The sequence below is a fragment of the Microtus oregoni genome, unplaced genomic scaffold (genome assembly GCF_018167655.1).
Source record: "Microtus oregoni isolate MIOR12 unplaced genomic scaffold, Mior012 000026F_ref0000081, whole genome shotgun sequence".
NCBI classification, from domain to species: domain Eukaryota; kingdom Metazoa; phylum Chordata; class Mammalia; order Rodentia; family Cricetidae; genus Microtus; species Microtus oregoni.
This window is the reverse complement of record NW_024543085.1, coordinates 6,260,563-6,274,211: the sequence shown is the minus strand read 5'-3', so window position 1 is coordinate 6,274,211 and position 13,649 is coordinate 6,260,563. Positions and strand designations below refer to the sequence as shown.

Sequence of the window (13,649 nt, the reverse complement as noted above, 5' to 3'; positions counted from 1 at the left end):
AAAAATTGAAAGTACTCAAAGACTCAATGAAGCAAATGGGCAAAGATAAGATATCCAAATGGCCACTGTGAACAGAAGCGATGTTCAACATTATCCTCTTCAGAAAAACATAAATTAACAACAAACAAAATAGTAAACACCAAATTCTGGCAAAGTTATAAAACAATTGTAACTCTCCATGTACTACTGAGATGGAAGTTGGGAGTGTCCTTTATTTTAACATGATAGACTTGACTGGAGATTTTCTTCTGCAAGAACTACTTATGTCCTTAACATCAAGTGTGAAGATAATAGCACAACAGTAGGAAGTAGTGACAAATATATTAAGATGTGTTAATATTGTTTTATAGAAGAAGAAAATGGCAGTTCAAAGCTAAAATTATGTTCTAACAATCCTAATGGAAAACAGTGTTAATGAAGAGGAATCTTGATACTACATTAGAACCGGAAGCTATGGTTCCCAGAACTGAGCGATCAGGAAAAAAAGACCTCTATATATAGCCACAAAATTCTATTTTTGTTAATGACATTTGGAACATGCAACACAATAGAACAAACCTTCTTTGTGTAAAGAAACATTGTTATTGTGAATTTATCCTTTGTCAAATGTAGGTGGCAAAATTTTAAACATTTAGCTATGCTGAAATATTCTAATGGCGCATACCCTGACTGGTAGCACATACTCTCTAACCATTGTTTAGAGTACCTTGAATGCCAGTTTGATGACTGTGTCAACCACTAATAAAAATTATCATTAAATCTAATAACTGCTTACTGAGCAGCAAAGCACCACAGAAGCTATTGTTCCATTTGATTTTGAACAAAAGAATGTGAGATAGATACTATTATTATTGCCACTTCAAGGAATGGACATGGGGTAAAAAAGTTTTTAAAGTATAACACATTTGCATTAAGTGATGAATCACAAATTTGAAACAAAAACAGGATTCTGCAGGCCACTCTCTTAATTCATTATAGTTAAGATCCAGAATGTCTTCTCGAAGGTCGATAGGTGTTACTATGGCTTTTACTCAGAGGTTGTGGAAGCTTTAAGAGTTAATCCTCAGGGAAAAAGGTGAGGTCACTGGGTGTGTGCTGCGAGGTTAAAGATCCCAAATCTTCCCTGTCTTTTTCTTTACTTCCCATCCACCATGAGGTGACAAAGCTTCGGAGTTACACACCACAGGCTCAAAGCAAAAGAGCCCAGTTATCATGGACTGAAAAATTTGAAAAGATGTGCCAAAATAAACCTTCCTTCCTTTTAAGTGGATTATCTTATGTATTTTAGCATAGCAATGGAAAACTAATGCAACCACCATCTATCTATATTGACTAGAGGACTAAGATAAAAAGAAAAAAGAAGATAAATCTTATAAACAGATGAGAATAAAACATTTAACAAGAGTTGAATTATATCACTCCTTTCCCCAAATAATTAAAGATAATCTATTATTTTTCTAAAATGAACTTGGTCATAAATCTCAGGCTGTTACTAGTTTTGATTTAAAACAGATTATAACAAGATCAAGTATCTTCACAGAAAAATTCTACAGTTTGAGTAAAAGCAAATTGATCCCTACACAGTCACATGCCTGCCCATATACAGTTTCACATAAATGACTCAGGGATAGACAAAGACAAGTCACAAACAGACATCTCAAACTAGGCTTGCTTTGGGAGAACTTTCATAAGCAGTAAGTTTTAATACAAAAGCAAATTTACAACTATAATACAGCATTAACAACTGTAACAGAGTGCTGATTAGTTTTTATTGCCAGCTTGGTATAACCTAGAGTCATCTGGAATGAAGGACCCTCAACTGAAGAACTGCCCAAGTCAGATTGATCTGTGGCTATGGCTGGGAAAGACTGCCATGATTGATGATTGCTGTGGGAAGACCCAGCCTACTCTGGGCAGCAACATCCCTAGGCAAGTGGACTAGGGTTGTATAAAAAGCTAGCCTATCGAGCTGTGTGGTGGTGGCACACACCGTTAATCCCAGCACTCGGGAGGCAGAGGCAGGTGGATCTCTGTGAGTTCAAGAGCCTGGTCTACAGAGCGAGTCCAGGATAGACACCACAGCAACACAGAGACACCGTCTGGAAAAACAAAACAACTAGCATATCACACGCGAGGAGCAACAAGAAGGCAGCCCAGTAAGCAGTGCCATGCTAGCCCATGCCTTGTGCTCCTTCTCTGACTCCCCTTAACAACCATCTGTGACCTGTAAGATGAAAATAAACTTTCTGTAAGGTGCTTTTGGCCATAGTGTTTACCACAACAGAAAAGTTAACTAGATCATTGTCTAACTTTTGAAAAACATACACTCTTGGTGATATCTACTTCACAGATGGGGAGACACTTGAAAATAAAATTCCTTTCACATGTGAGAAACCTAATGACAAATGGTCTTTGACCTTCAATTTGTAAGTCTTTTTTTAGTACTTCACAATGCTGTGCAAGCAATCCTGTATTAATTTTTAACTACAAAATATGTACCAGTCAGGATCTCAACCACTTCACTAAGTAACTTCCTTGATGTCGAGATATTATGAGCTTATAAAACTAAAAGATGAACAAAAACTGACTAATTTACCATGCGTGTGTGTGCGCGCGCGCGTGAACATATAGAACTGCCTTTTAAGTTCTGGTCTTTTACAATCTTAACTGAGTTTTATTTCCACTGACATCTTCAATCTCCTTTGGAATTTTCTTTCATTTTGAACAAGAATACCACAATTTATACTATTCAAACCCCAAGTTTTCATAAGCAAAACTGCTCGATTACTTTGATTCCATCTAGAGAGATGAAACTGTTTGGTTTTATGGTTGTTTTCTAAGAGAACAATCAATTCTTGTAATTCAGCTGTTCCCTTGTAGTAGTATATGCCATGTTGCTATAAGCACTCAGTTCTAACAGAACGATGTGAAATATCAGCAGTATGTCTGAAACCATACTGAATAAAATGGAAGGTTTGTCATTATTTATATTCTATACTTGAGTTTATATCCCTATTGCAGTCTAGATGCATTAGACTAAGCCCTTTCTTTTGCTTCCTCTAGGAGAATCTACATCTACTTATTATGTATATAGATAAGAGGCAGGCCAAAATTACGGATTTTCGACATCTTATATAAGGAGGCTAAAAATAAAATCATAGGCAATATTATGCTACCAGACCATTTGGATTAGATTACACAGTATATGAGTAATTTTGGCAACCTAAAGTATATAAAATTAATACTGGTCAGTCTGGAACTCTGCGTAGGAAAAACATTCAAGAGAATTCTGAGCCTAAAGAGATGGCTCAGCAGCTGAGTACTTGCTTGTATTGCAGAGGACCCAGGTATGATTCCTAGTAACTCCAGTTCCAAGGTATCTAAGGCACTTTTCTGGAGTATGTGGTTCCATACAGACAAGCAGACATACCCAAATACACATAAATAAAATTTGAGAGAAATGTTTATAGTTAACCTATACCAACACTGGTTTACTGGTAACCTTTCAGAATTTTAAGCGGACAATACTGACCCAAGTGTTAGGAGTCAAAAATTCAGTGATATAATTCTGAATTCAAAGTATAAAAGAACTGTGCAGGCTAGTATTTTGTCAAATTGACATAAGCTATAGTTACCTGGGAAGAAGAACCTTAACTGAGATGGGCCTCCAATCAGATTAGCCCATAAGCAAGTTTATAGGGCATTTTCTTGATCAAAGATTGATATGGGAGGGTTCAACTCATTATGAACAATGCCACTTCTGGTGAGGTGGCCTGGGTTGTAAAAAAGGTAACTAAACAAGCCATGTGTAACAAACAAGTAAGCAGCACTTCTACATAGTCTCGGCTATATAGTTTTACAGATTCCTGCCTTGGGTCCCCCAATGATAGACTGTAATCTGTAAACTCTAAGATAAAATTAAACCTTTCTTCCCCAAGTTGCTTATGGTCATGGTGTTTATCATAGCACTAGAAAGCAAACTAAGACAAAAATACTTGCCAACCTCAGCTAAAACCAGTACACTCATTCTCTTAAAAGCAATGAGTTGTCCCCACTAAGAAGATGGCAGCAGAGACAGGATAATCATCCTAGATATTTTAACTCTGGGTTTCCTACAGCTTTGAAAAAACAAATAGGTAAAAATTTATAATTTGCATGGAAAAAACTATCAGGAAAAATAATATATAGCTATATTTTGGACTATTCACAAAATATTAAGGAATAGCTCATTTCTACAAGATTTGGCTTCCACTGTAGTATGAGGTCCCAATGGATCATAATAAGCTGGATGTCATAAAAAGCTATCAGAAAACAAAAAGCACTATATTATTATAGAAAGCTATAATCTATGGCTCTGGTTGTTGTGATTTTTAAAAAAAGCAAGCTAAGGAAAAATAAAGATAACTAAAACAAAAATGATTACTAAAACAGATTATTACATAAAATCAGGGTTGATTCTAGAAATAGCACAATTGGTGGGGTGCATATTTATTGAGAATATAAAGGCTACAAAAATAAGAAAAATTTACTCTTTTCCCAAAGTATGTTTCAACTCTGTGACTATGAAAAAAGTAGGTTATAACAAATAGAAGTCTCACTATATTGAGAAAATACTAAAAACAACCCATCAAGATCAAGACAAGTTATAAAATAAAATAAAAAAGATAACATACCTCCTTCAGTTGATCAGCACTTCCCCATGATGCAGAGCGCTGATGGGATCGTTTTTCTGCTCCCTCCTCTGCCCAACAACTAGGTGTCTTTAAAAGACAAAAACAAAATCAAAATGTAAGAAACAGTAATAATGCTATCACCAAATTTCACTCCGGTACTCCAATGTAGGTCTCTGTCTCTGTCTCTGTCTCCTTTCATCGCCTGATGAAGGTTAATATTCAGGAGGATGCCTATATGTTTTTCTTTAAGTTCACCTTCTTATTTAGCTTCTCTAGGATCATGAATTATAGGCTCAATGTTCTTTATTTATGGCTAGAAACCAAATATGAATGAGTACATCCCATGTTTCTCTTTTTGGGTCTGGCTTACCTCACTCAGGATAGTTTTCTATTTCCATCCATTTGTATGCAAAATTCAAGAAGTCATTGTTTTTTTACTGCTGAGTAGTACTCTAATATGTATATATTCCATACTTTCTTCATCCATCCTTCCATTGAAGGGCATCTAGGTTGTTTCCAGGTTCTGGCTATTACACACAATGCTGCTATGAACATAGTTGAGCATATACTTTGTTGTATGATAGGGCATCTCTTGGGTAGATTCCCAAGAGTGGTATTGCTGGGTCCAGGGGTAGGTTGATCCCGAATTTCCTGAGAAACCGCCACACTGCTTTCCAAAGTGGTTGCACAAGTTTGCATTCCCACCAGCAATGGATGAGTGTACCCCTTTCTCCACAACCTTTCCAGCAAAGGCTATCATTGGTGTTTTTTATTTTAGCCATTCTGACAGGTGTAAGATGGTATCTTAAAGTTGTCTTGATTTGCATTTCCCTGATCGCTAAGGAAGTTGAGCATGATCTTAAGTGTCTTTTGGCCATATGAACAACATCTATAAATCAAAAGTTCAATCTCAGGAAAAAGGTGAGGCAAAAGTTTAGTATTGCCCATGAATATGACACAGAAGTAACAAAGGGTAAATAAATTTAATTTGTAAATAAATCTTAAATTGTTAAATTTGAGTATTTCAGAAATGTTTAAAACTTATAAATAGAAAAATAACTGGACAAAGTAAGTGGAGGTTCTTTCCTTTGGTATCAATAAAACACAAGGTACAACTGCCATTTTTTGTCTACTAGCTAAACTAGAATAGAATTTTAGAAGAAGTGCTACTTGTAGCTTTGCTTCTAGATACTAGTAAAAATGTTTAATAAAAGGGTTCAATGGCCAATAAATTTGGGGGAAGTCATAATGCTGCATCTTTCTACTCCACATACAATGCAAGTTAGCATTCTAAAAACTCAAATACAAGTTGTTGTTGTTGTTTATTTAAAAATCTGCCTAATTTTCCCCTACTTACATGATTAATGGACACTTACAAGTATACTCACTAACAACACATACGGCATGTTATTATTCCATAGATTTTTTTTAAAAACAGTCCTCAATAATTTTACTATTGTATATAACACCATGTTCTTTGGCCACTATACTTTAGGATATTTCTCTTTCTATCCAAACTGCTTCCACTATCAAGGAGGAGAAAAAGAACCTTTTATGCATCTAAACAAACAAGCCTAAAAATGTCTATCTATAAGAATACAGATTAAGCCGGGCGGTGGTGGCTCACGCCTTTAATCCCAGCACTCGGGAGACAGAGGCAGGCAGATCTCTGTGAGTTCGAGACCAGCCTGGTCTACAAGAGCTAGTTCCAGGACAGGCTCTAAAACCACAGAGAAACCCTGTCTTGAAAAACCAAAAAAAAAAAAAAAAAAAAAAAAGAATACAGATTTAAAAAAGTACTCAAAATCTTCCACGTTGATACTAATCACTTATTTTCCTTGCTAGATTTTAATATATAATGCTTTAAAAAATCTCTTATGCCTGACCATGAGTAATATAGAACTACTAGATACTGACAAATATTTTTCACACCATTCCTAAAACTCCTACTTAAGTCATAAAAACCAACCATGCCCAGATAATGGCAAACTTAACAGCCAAAGGGGAGGTTTTCATAATCGAAACTCAGTCTCCCATGCTTGAATCTCTAAGTCTAAAGTACTATTTTTATTTGCAAAATTAACAGAAGACATATAATAGTTGACTGAAAGAATTCTGACCTTGCAATGATTATAGAATTTTAGGGCCCTTTCAGGATCTGAGGTAATCTATCATCTCTAAGCTTTTTCCTACCAGATCAGACTTACTGTTCATAATTGCATAACTGCATAATCAACTGTTAATACTAATAACAATATTTCTGAAATTTTCCTTAATATCATTGTATTTAACCTTAATGACAGTGAAATATTATATTCTACTACAAAAGCAGTTATTGGATCTGGACAGACAGCTCAGTATTGCTTTTGCAGAGGATCTCAGTTCAGTTCCCAGTACCAACATGGTGGTTAACAACCATGGAAGCTAACAACTTTTCTTAAGTCCAGTTCCCGAGGATCCTATGAACTCTTTGGGTCTCAGTGGGCACTGCACACTCATGATGCCCAGACATACATGTAGGCAAAAGCACCCATACACATAAAAATAAATAAATAAATAAATAAATAAATAAATAAATAAAACAAAGGTAGCTAATGTTTATCAGTATCTTATGTTCTAGATAACTATGTTAGAACCTTAACATGAATTATTTTGCATAATCTTCACTGCAATATCAAGTTATCCTCCAGCACCCAGAAGCATAGAAACCTTTTCAGAAGGTTTACACTGTTCCTCTCATCTAAAAAAAATCAATCATTTACACATAATAAGCATTAGCATCTAAAGATACATAATGATTTCTTACATTATTTCTAAATTTTTATGAGCTAATTCTAAACTATAATCCTATAAAGGAGTTGAACAGTAAGTAGGTCCATACCAAATTAGTCATGGTCCCAGTACAGAGAGAAATATTTTGTTTCTTTTAGGTATATTTTTAGCTATACTAAGGGAAAACTTAGGGTTACTTTCTTTTCTATTTTTTTAAAAAAGAGAACAAACTATCTTTTCCCATTATAGCAATCCAAGTTCCCACTCCCTCCCTCCCATTCTCTCCACTTATCCCCCCATCTACTCCACAGAGAGGGTAAGGCACATTGCTTTGGGGAAGTTCCAAGGCCCATCCTACTATGCCTAGGCTGAGCAAGGTATCCAAAAAGAACAAGTTCCCAAAAAGCCAGTACATGCAGTAGGTATAAATCCTGGTCCCACTGCCTGTGGCCCCTCAGTCTGCCCCAGCCACACAACTGTCACCCACATTCAGAGGGACTAGTTTGGAACTATGTTTTTTCCTTCCCTGCCCGGCTGGAGTTGGTGAGCTCCCATTAGCTCAGGTAGACTGTTTCAGTGGGTGAACCCATCATGGTCTTGACCTCTTTGCTCATATTCTGATGCCTCCCATTCTTCAACTGGACCTTGGGAGCTCAGTCCAGTGTTCCAATGAGGGTCTCTGCATCTGTTTCTGGATGAAGGTTCTATGGTGATATTTAAGATATTCATCAGTCTGACTATAGGGCAAGTCAAGATTGCCCCCTCCCCTCTACTGCTTAGTCTCATAGCTGGGGTCATCCTTGTGGATTCCTGGGAATTTCTCTAGAGTCAGGTTTCTTGCTAGCCCCACAATAAATCCCTCAATCAAGATATCAAGTTTCTCTATCCTTGCTCTCATCTCTGTCCTTCCTCCATCTTGACTATCCCATTACCTTAAGTTCTCCTCCCACCTTGCCTTCTCCGCTCCTCTTCCCCTTCCACCCTTTCTTCTCCCCCAACTCCCATGCTCCCAATTTTGTCAGATGATCTTGTCTATTTCGACTTTCCAGATAGATCTATGTATGTTCTTAGGGTTCAGCTTGTTACTTGGCTTCTCTAGGATCATGAACTATAGGCTCAATGTCATTTGTTTATAGTTAGTATCCACTTATGAGTAAGTACATACCATACTCATCTTTTTGGGTCTGAGTTACCTCACTCAGGATGGTGTTTGAGTTTCATCCATTTGCATGCAAATTTCAAGACGTCATTGTTTTTTACCACTGAGTAGTACTCTAATGTGGAAATATGCCACATTTTCTTTATCCATTCTTCCATTGAAGGGCATCTAGGTTGTTTCCAGGTTCTGGCTATTACAAATAATACTGCTTATGAACACAGCTGAACAAATGTCCTTGTAGTACAATTGAGCATCTTTTGGGTATATTCCTAAGAGTGGTATTGCTGGATCCTGGGGTAAGTTGATTCCCAATTTTCTGAGAAACCGCCATACTGATTTCCAAAGTGGTTGCACAAGTTTGCATTCCTACCCAGCAATGGATGAATGTTCCCCTTACTCCACATCCTCTCCAGCATAAGCTATCATTGGTGTTTTTGATCTTAGCCATTATGACAGGTGTAAAATGATATCTCAGAGTTGTTTTGATTTGCATTTCCCCATGGCTAAGGATGTTGAACATTTCTCCTTAAGTGTCTTTCGGCCATTTGAGATTCTTTTGTTAAGAATTCTGTTTAGTTCTGTACCCCATCTTTTAGTTTTGGGTCATCTCGAATTTTGATGTCTCAATTTATTGAGTTCTTTATATATTTTGGAGATCAGTCCTTTGTCTGATATGGGGTTGGTAAAGATCTTTTCCCATTCAGTAGGCTGACATTTTGATTTATTTACTGTGTGTCCTTTGCTTTACAAAAGCTTCTCGGTTTCAGAAAGGTCCCATTTATTTATTGTTGCTCTCAGTGTCTGTGCTATATTTAGGAAGTGGTCTCCTGTGCCCATGCACTGAAGGCTACTTAACACTTTCTCTTCTGTCAAGTTCAGTGTAGTCAAATTTATATTGAGGTTTTTAATCCATTTAGACGAGTTTTGTGCAAGGGGATAGATATGGATCAATTTTTATTTTTCTACATGTTGACATACAGTTATTCCAGCACCATAGCTTAAGATGCTTTCTTTTTTCCATTGTATAATTTTAGCTTCTTTGTCAAAATCAGGTGTTCATGTGTGTGTATTAATATGTAGAACATATAAACTACTCAGAAAGTTAAATATCAAAAACCAAGCGATTGCTGTTACTTAAGGACATTTCAACAGAAAGCCATTGAGCAAGGACACAGGAAACCCAAATGGCTCTATCAACTGTGACTTTAGGTCAAATAAATTTCTGATCTAACTGGTAAACTGAAGGAAGGCTCCCTACTTTTAATTATTATTATTAAGGTACAATCACGTATTCCTTTGATTTCCTAAACAAGTTCTTTTCAGGTAAAGGGGGGGAAGAGGCTGGATATTTTAATATTGTTTCAAAGAATGAATGAATATATTTTAATTCAGAGTAGTGATTTTACTGCGTAATGACTACAGCCAACTGTTAAATACTTATTCTCAAAGACAGAGAAGGCTGCTGATGGAAAATCATGAAGCTCCCTATACAACAGATTAATGAGATTAAAAAATAAAATGCTAACTTATGTACCTTTTAGCACATTAATGTTCCATAGCTTTACTAAAAGTAATCTAGAAAATAATTTAAAATAGTAAATTTCTAAATAAGAAGAACATCACCTAGAAAATAGGCACACATACACAAAAAAATTTCATTCAAGATTTTGTTCTTTGATGGATTGTGTTGTTGTTGTTGTTTGAGACAGGGTTTCATTATGTAGCCCTGGCTGTCCTAGAACTCTCTTTGTAGACCAGGCTGACCCTGAACTCAGAGCTATGCCTGCCTCTACCTAAGTGTTGGGATTAAAGGCTTAGGCCATTACATCCAGGGTCATTCAAGATTAAACAAACCCATTTCTTATTTTTAAGAGATACAAGTTTTGGTGGAATTGTTTGTCTGAGATAGGGTTTTCTTATATTGTCAAAGCTGTTCTCAAACTTCTAAGCTCAAATGAGCCTTCTACAAGTGCCTGGCTCAAAGAGTACACGCACTGAAATGTCTTTCCCAGAGAGCCAGAGGAGATAAAGAGTGATGACAAAAATTGAGATTTTTTTTCTAAAGTAGTATAATCTATAAACATACTAGGCTAGTATATTTCATAGATCAAAGTTCTTTCAAACTCACGTAACAAATAATTCAAATTGTATTTACACCATGCTAGAACACAATGGAGGGAAATCTTGCAAGACCTTTTCACAAAGCAAGCATAAACTAGCCTTAGTATTATCTCACAAAAAGGAACAAAACTTTGGGATTTAATAATGAACTTCTTAATATTTAATATCATAAATAATGTATGCTATTGTATATTTACTTTAAGTCTCTGTAAACAATGCATTTATCTAGAAATGTTAATGTTCAACCAAATAATAGTCTATTAATGAAATTTACTACAGCTGGGATGTGGCATAGGTGAACTTTCTGTCTTTCGTGCTTGAGAGAATGTGTTCATCTCCACCATGGAAAAAGAAATTTTGAAGGGATATTTTATTATAAAACGCTGTAATGTATAACAGTGAAATGGCATTTGTTATATAAGCAACCATTTGTAATATGAACAATCACTCATGAATAAAACAAGAAATTAGTATAATCAGAATATAATAATACTAGAAATATTATACATCAACCATACTATGTCACAGCGAAATAATACCCACTGAATAAGTTTGCTTAGAGACAAGAACAGTATTTGCTAGCATATTCAGTAGTCTGAATGGTTGAGAATATTAGCACAACACACAATTCAAAGAAAAGACTAAAATAAGGAATGGGTAAAAAGAAGACAGAATTATTCTTTATATGATCATATGTCTGGAAAGCTAAAGAAAAGTATCTAAAGATTTATCAAAAACGATAACATTATATTTGGATACAGTACAAATAAATTAGAAGGTAATCAAAGGCCTGAATTACAATAGCAGATGATAAAATACTAAGCAATATAAGCTTAACAAGAAATTGAGTGAATTTAAAAGAAGATTTGAGGTTTTTGTTCTAAAGGATAATAACAATTTAATAAAGAGATAATTTTTTACTTGGGTAAGAGATAATATGGTAAAGTTGATAGTTTCACAGCAATCTTATAGCAGAAAATAGTGTAAGATAAATTTAATAAAACTGAAGTCAGCCATAAAGTCAAGGCAGAATGTCTAGGATCATCAATCAAAAAGTTATTTACAGTATAAAATAGTTACATCAACATGTACATATTTATTGTATTTCTACAGGCACAGAAATTCTCAAAGCAGGTACATCTACCCACTACCACATATAAAAATTCTATTAATAATGATTAAAGAAGACTCACTAGTTGGCTGCTATTACTCATACTCATCTAAAGTACAAGGACCATTCTGACCCTAAAAGGCCCTACTTATTAAACAAAATTGATAAAACCCAGGAACATAGAACTTGAAGTAGTATTACAGTTTCAATACAGATGAATCAAAACACCATGAGACAAGAATGGAATGTCTGTTAATGCATTCCTGTGAGAAAGGAAAGTCTGTGGGTTTAATGAGATATTTCAACAGCATGTTGGTATGACCCTGTGACAAGTGGTAAGGGTGGCATCCAAAGTTAAAATTCTTACTAATGCTGGGTGACTTGTTTCTTTTTCAAGATACATGTAAACAATGCTGTATCCATCATTTTGTTAGAACACATCGAATTTGAGATGATTCACATTTTCGTTTAAAAGGAGGTATCAGTGTCTCTTAAAACTTGAACACAGCCTATCAAATGGAATCAGCTACAGACCAGTAACATACCAAGTTCAAGCCCATATTTGGATGGATTACTCGCACAGAGAAAATTACCTCTACTGAATGAGAAAAAAGATCAAAGTAAAGCCCAAAGGTGAACAGGACAGTAAAGTATTAAGACTTTTTTTTTAATTTAAATAGATTAAGGAAGAAGTAAATTTAAGCTAACGAAACCGGTTGGGGCACAACTTCTAGTAAGTACTTGATCTTTTTCATTCACTTTTTTTTGATACTGGTTTTATGTTCACACTGAATTTTTTGCAAGTGTTTAATAAAATAAGTAACCCTATGCTCCAAAAGCCCTGTAAAAGTGGTATGAAGTGGTTACACACTGCATCGCAGTACACTGATCATAAGATAGCACAAATAGCTTAGAACTCTAAAGTATTTTCCTGCTCATACCACAAAGATTAGGCCAGTAAGAATTTTATAGTTCCCATTGCCACTCGGTGACCCAGATGGATGGAGTAGCAATGGACACTGGTAATTTCACATGCTAGAAAAATATATACCAGCTCTTTACAGCAAACAGCCATAATCATTACTATAACGGGAAATCACTGGAAACACCTTTCATTATTGCTGCCGACTGTTTTCACTGTTTGTCTACTTTACTAACATTTACACATACATATTAATATTAATATTACACATATACACATTTCCAAACACAAGTTTAAAATAAAATGAGAGATTATACTTCACACTATGGAACAAAGACTGAGAAGCTATTCCTACTGCCTGAATAGAGTAACCTTAACTCCAAGTTAATTAAAATATTTAGATTTATTTATTTTTATTTTATATGAGTATTATGTCTACATGTATGTCTCCCCATGTTTATGCCTGGTGCCTGCATATCAGAAAACAGTGTTAGATTCCCTGAATCTGTAGTTATAGACGGCTGTGAGCCACCGAGTGAGTGCTGGGAACTGAACCTGCAGCCTTTGCGAGAACAAGTGCTCTTAACTGCTGAATCATTTTTCTAACCCCAAATTTTAAAGGTTGTATTTTTTCTTTAAAAAGCATTACACTTCCAAGATTGAAGGAAAAAGTTTCACAAAATTTTACAAAAGTTTTTAGTTCTTTCTGCTGAGCTAAACTGGCAACAACCCATTTCTCCAGTGGCTTTCAAAATCAGTAATCCTTATCTTTTAATGTTCCGAATGAATATGTGATCATTTCAATTAGATATCAACTTTTAAAAATGTTTTATTTTCTTGTAGTAAGATCCCACTATGTAACCACGGTGGTCTCAAATGTTCAGTTTCCTG

General features: G+C 35.4%; 1 protein-coding gene across 2 annotated transcripts in view; it reads right to left on the bottom strand.

Moving 5' to 3' along the window:
- Positions 1-13,649, bottom strand: part of Glcci1 (glucocorticoid induced 1) — an 81,178-nt gene that overhangs the window by 36,615 nt on the left and 30,914 nt on the right. For both annotated transcript variants that reach the window (XM_041675393.1, XM_041675395.1), the window contains exon 3: positions 4,674-4,760. In XM_041675393.1, the coding sequence (XP_041531327.1) occupies positions 4,674-4,760 (87 nt within the window). The remainder of the gene's footprint in view (positions 1-4,673; positions 4,761-13,649) is intronic.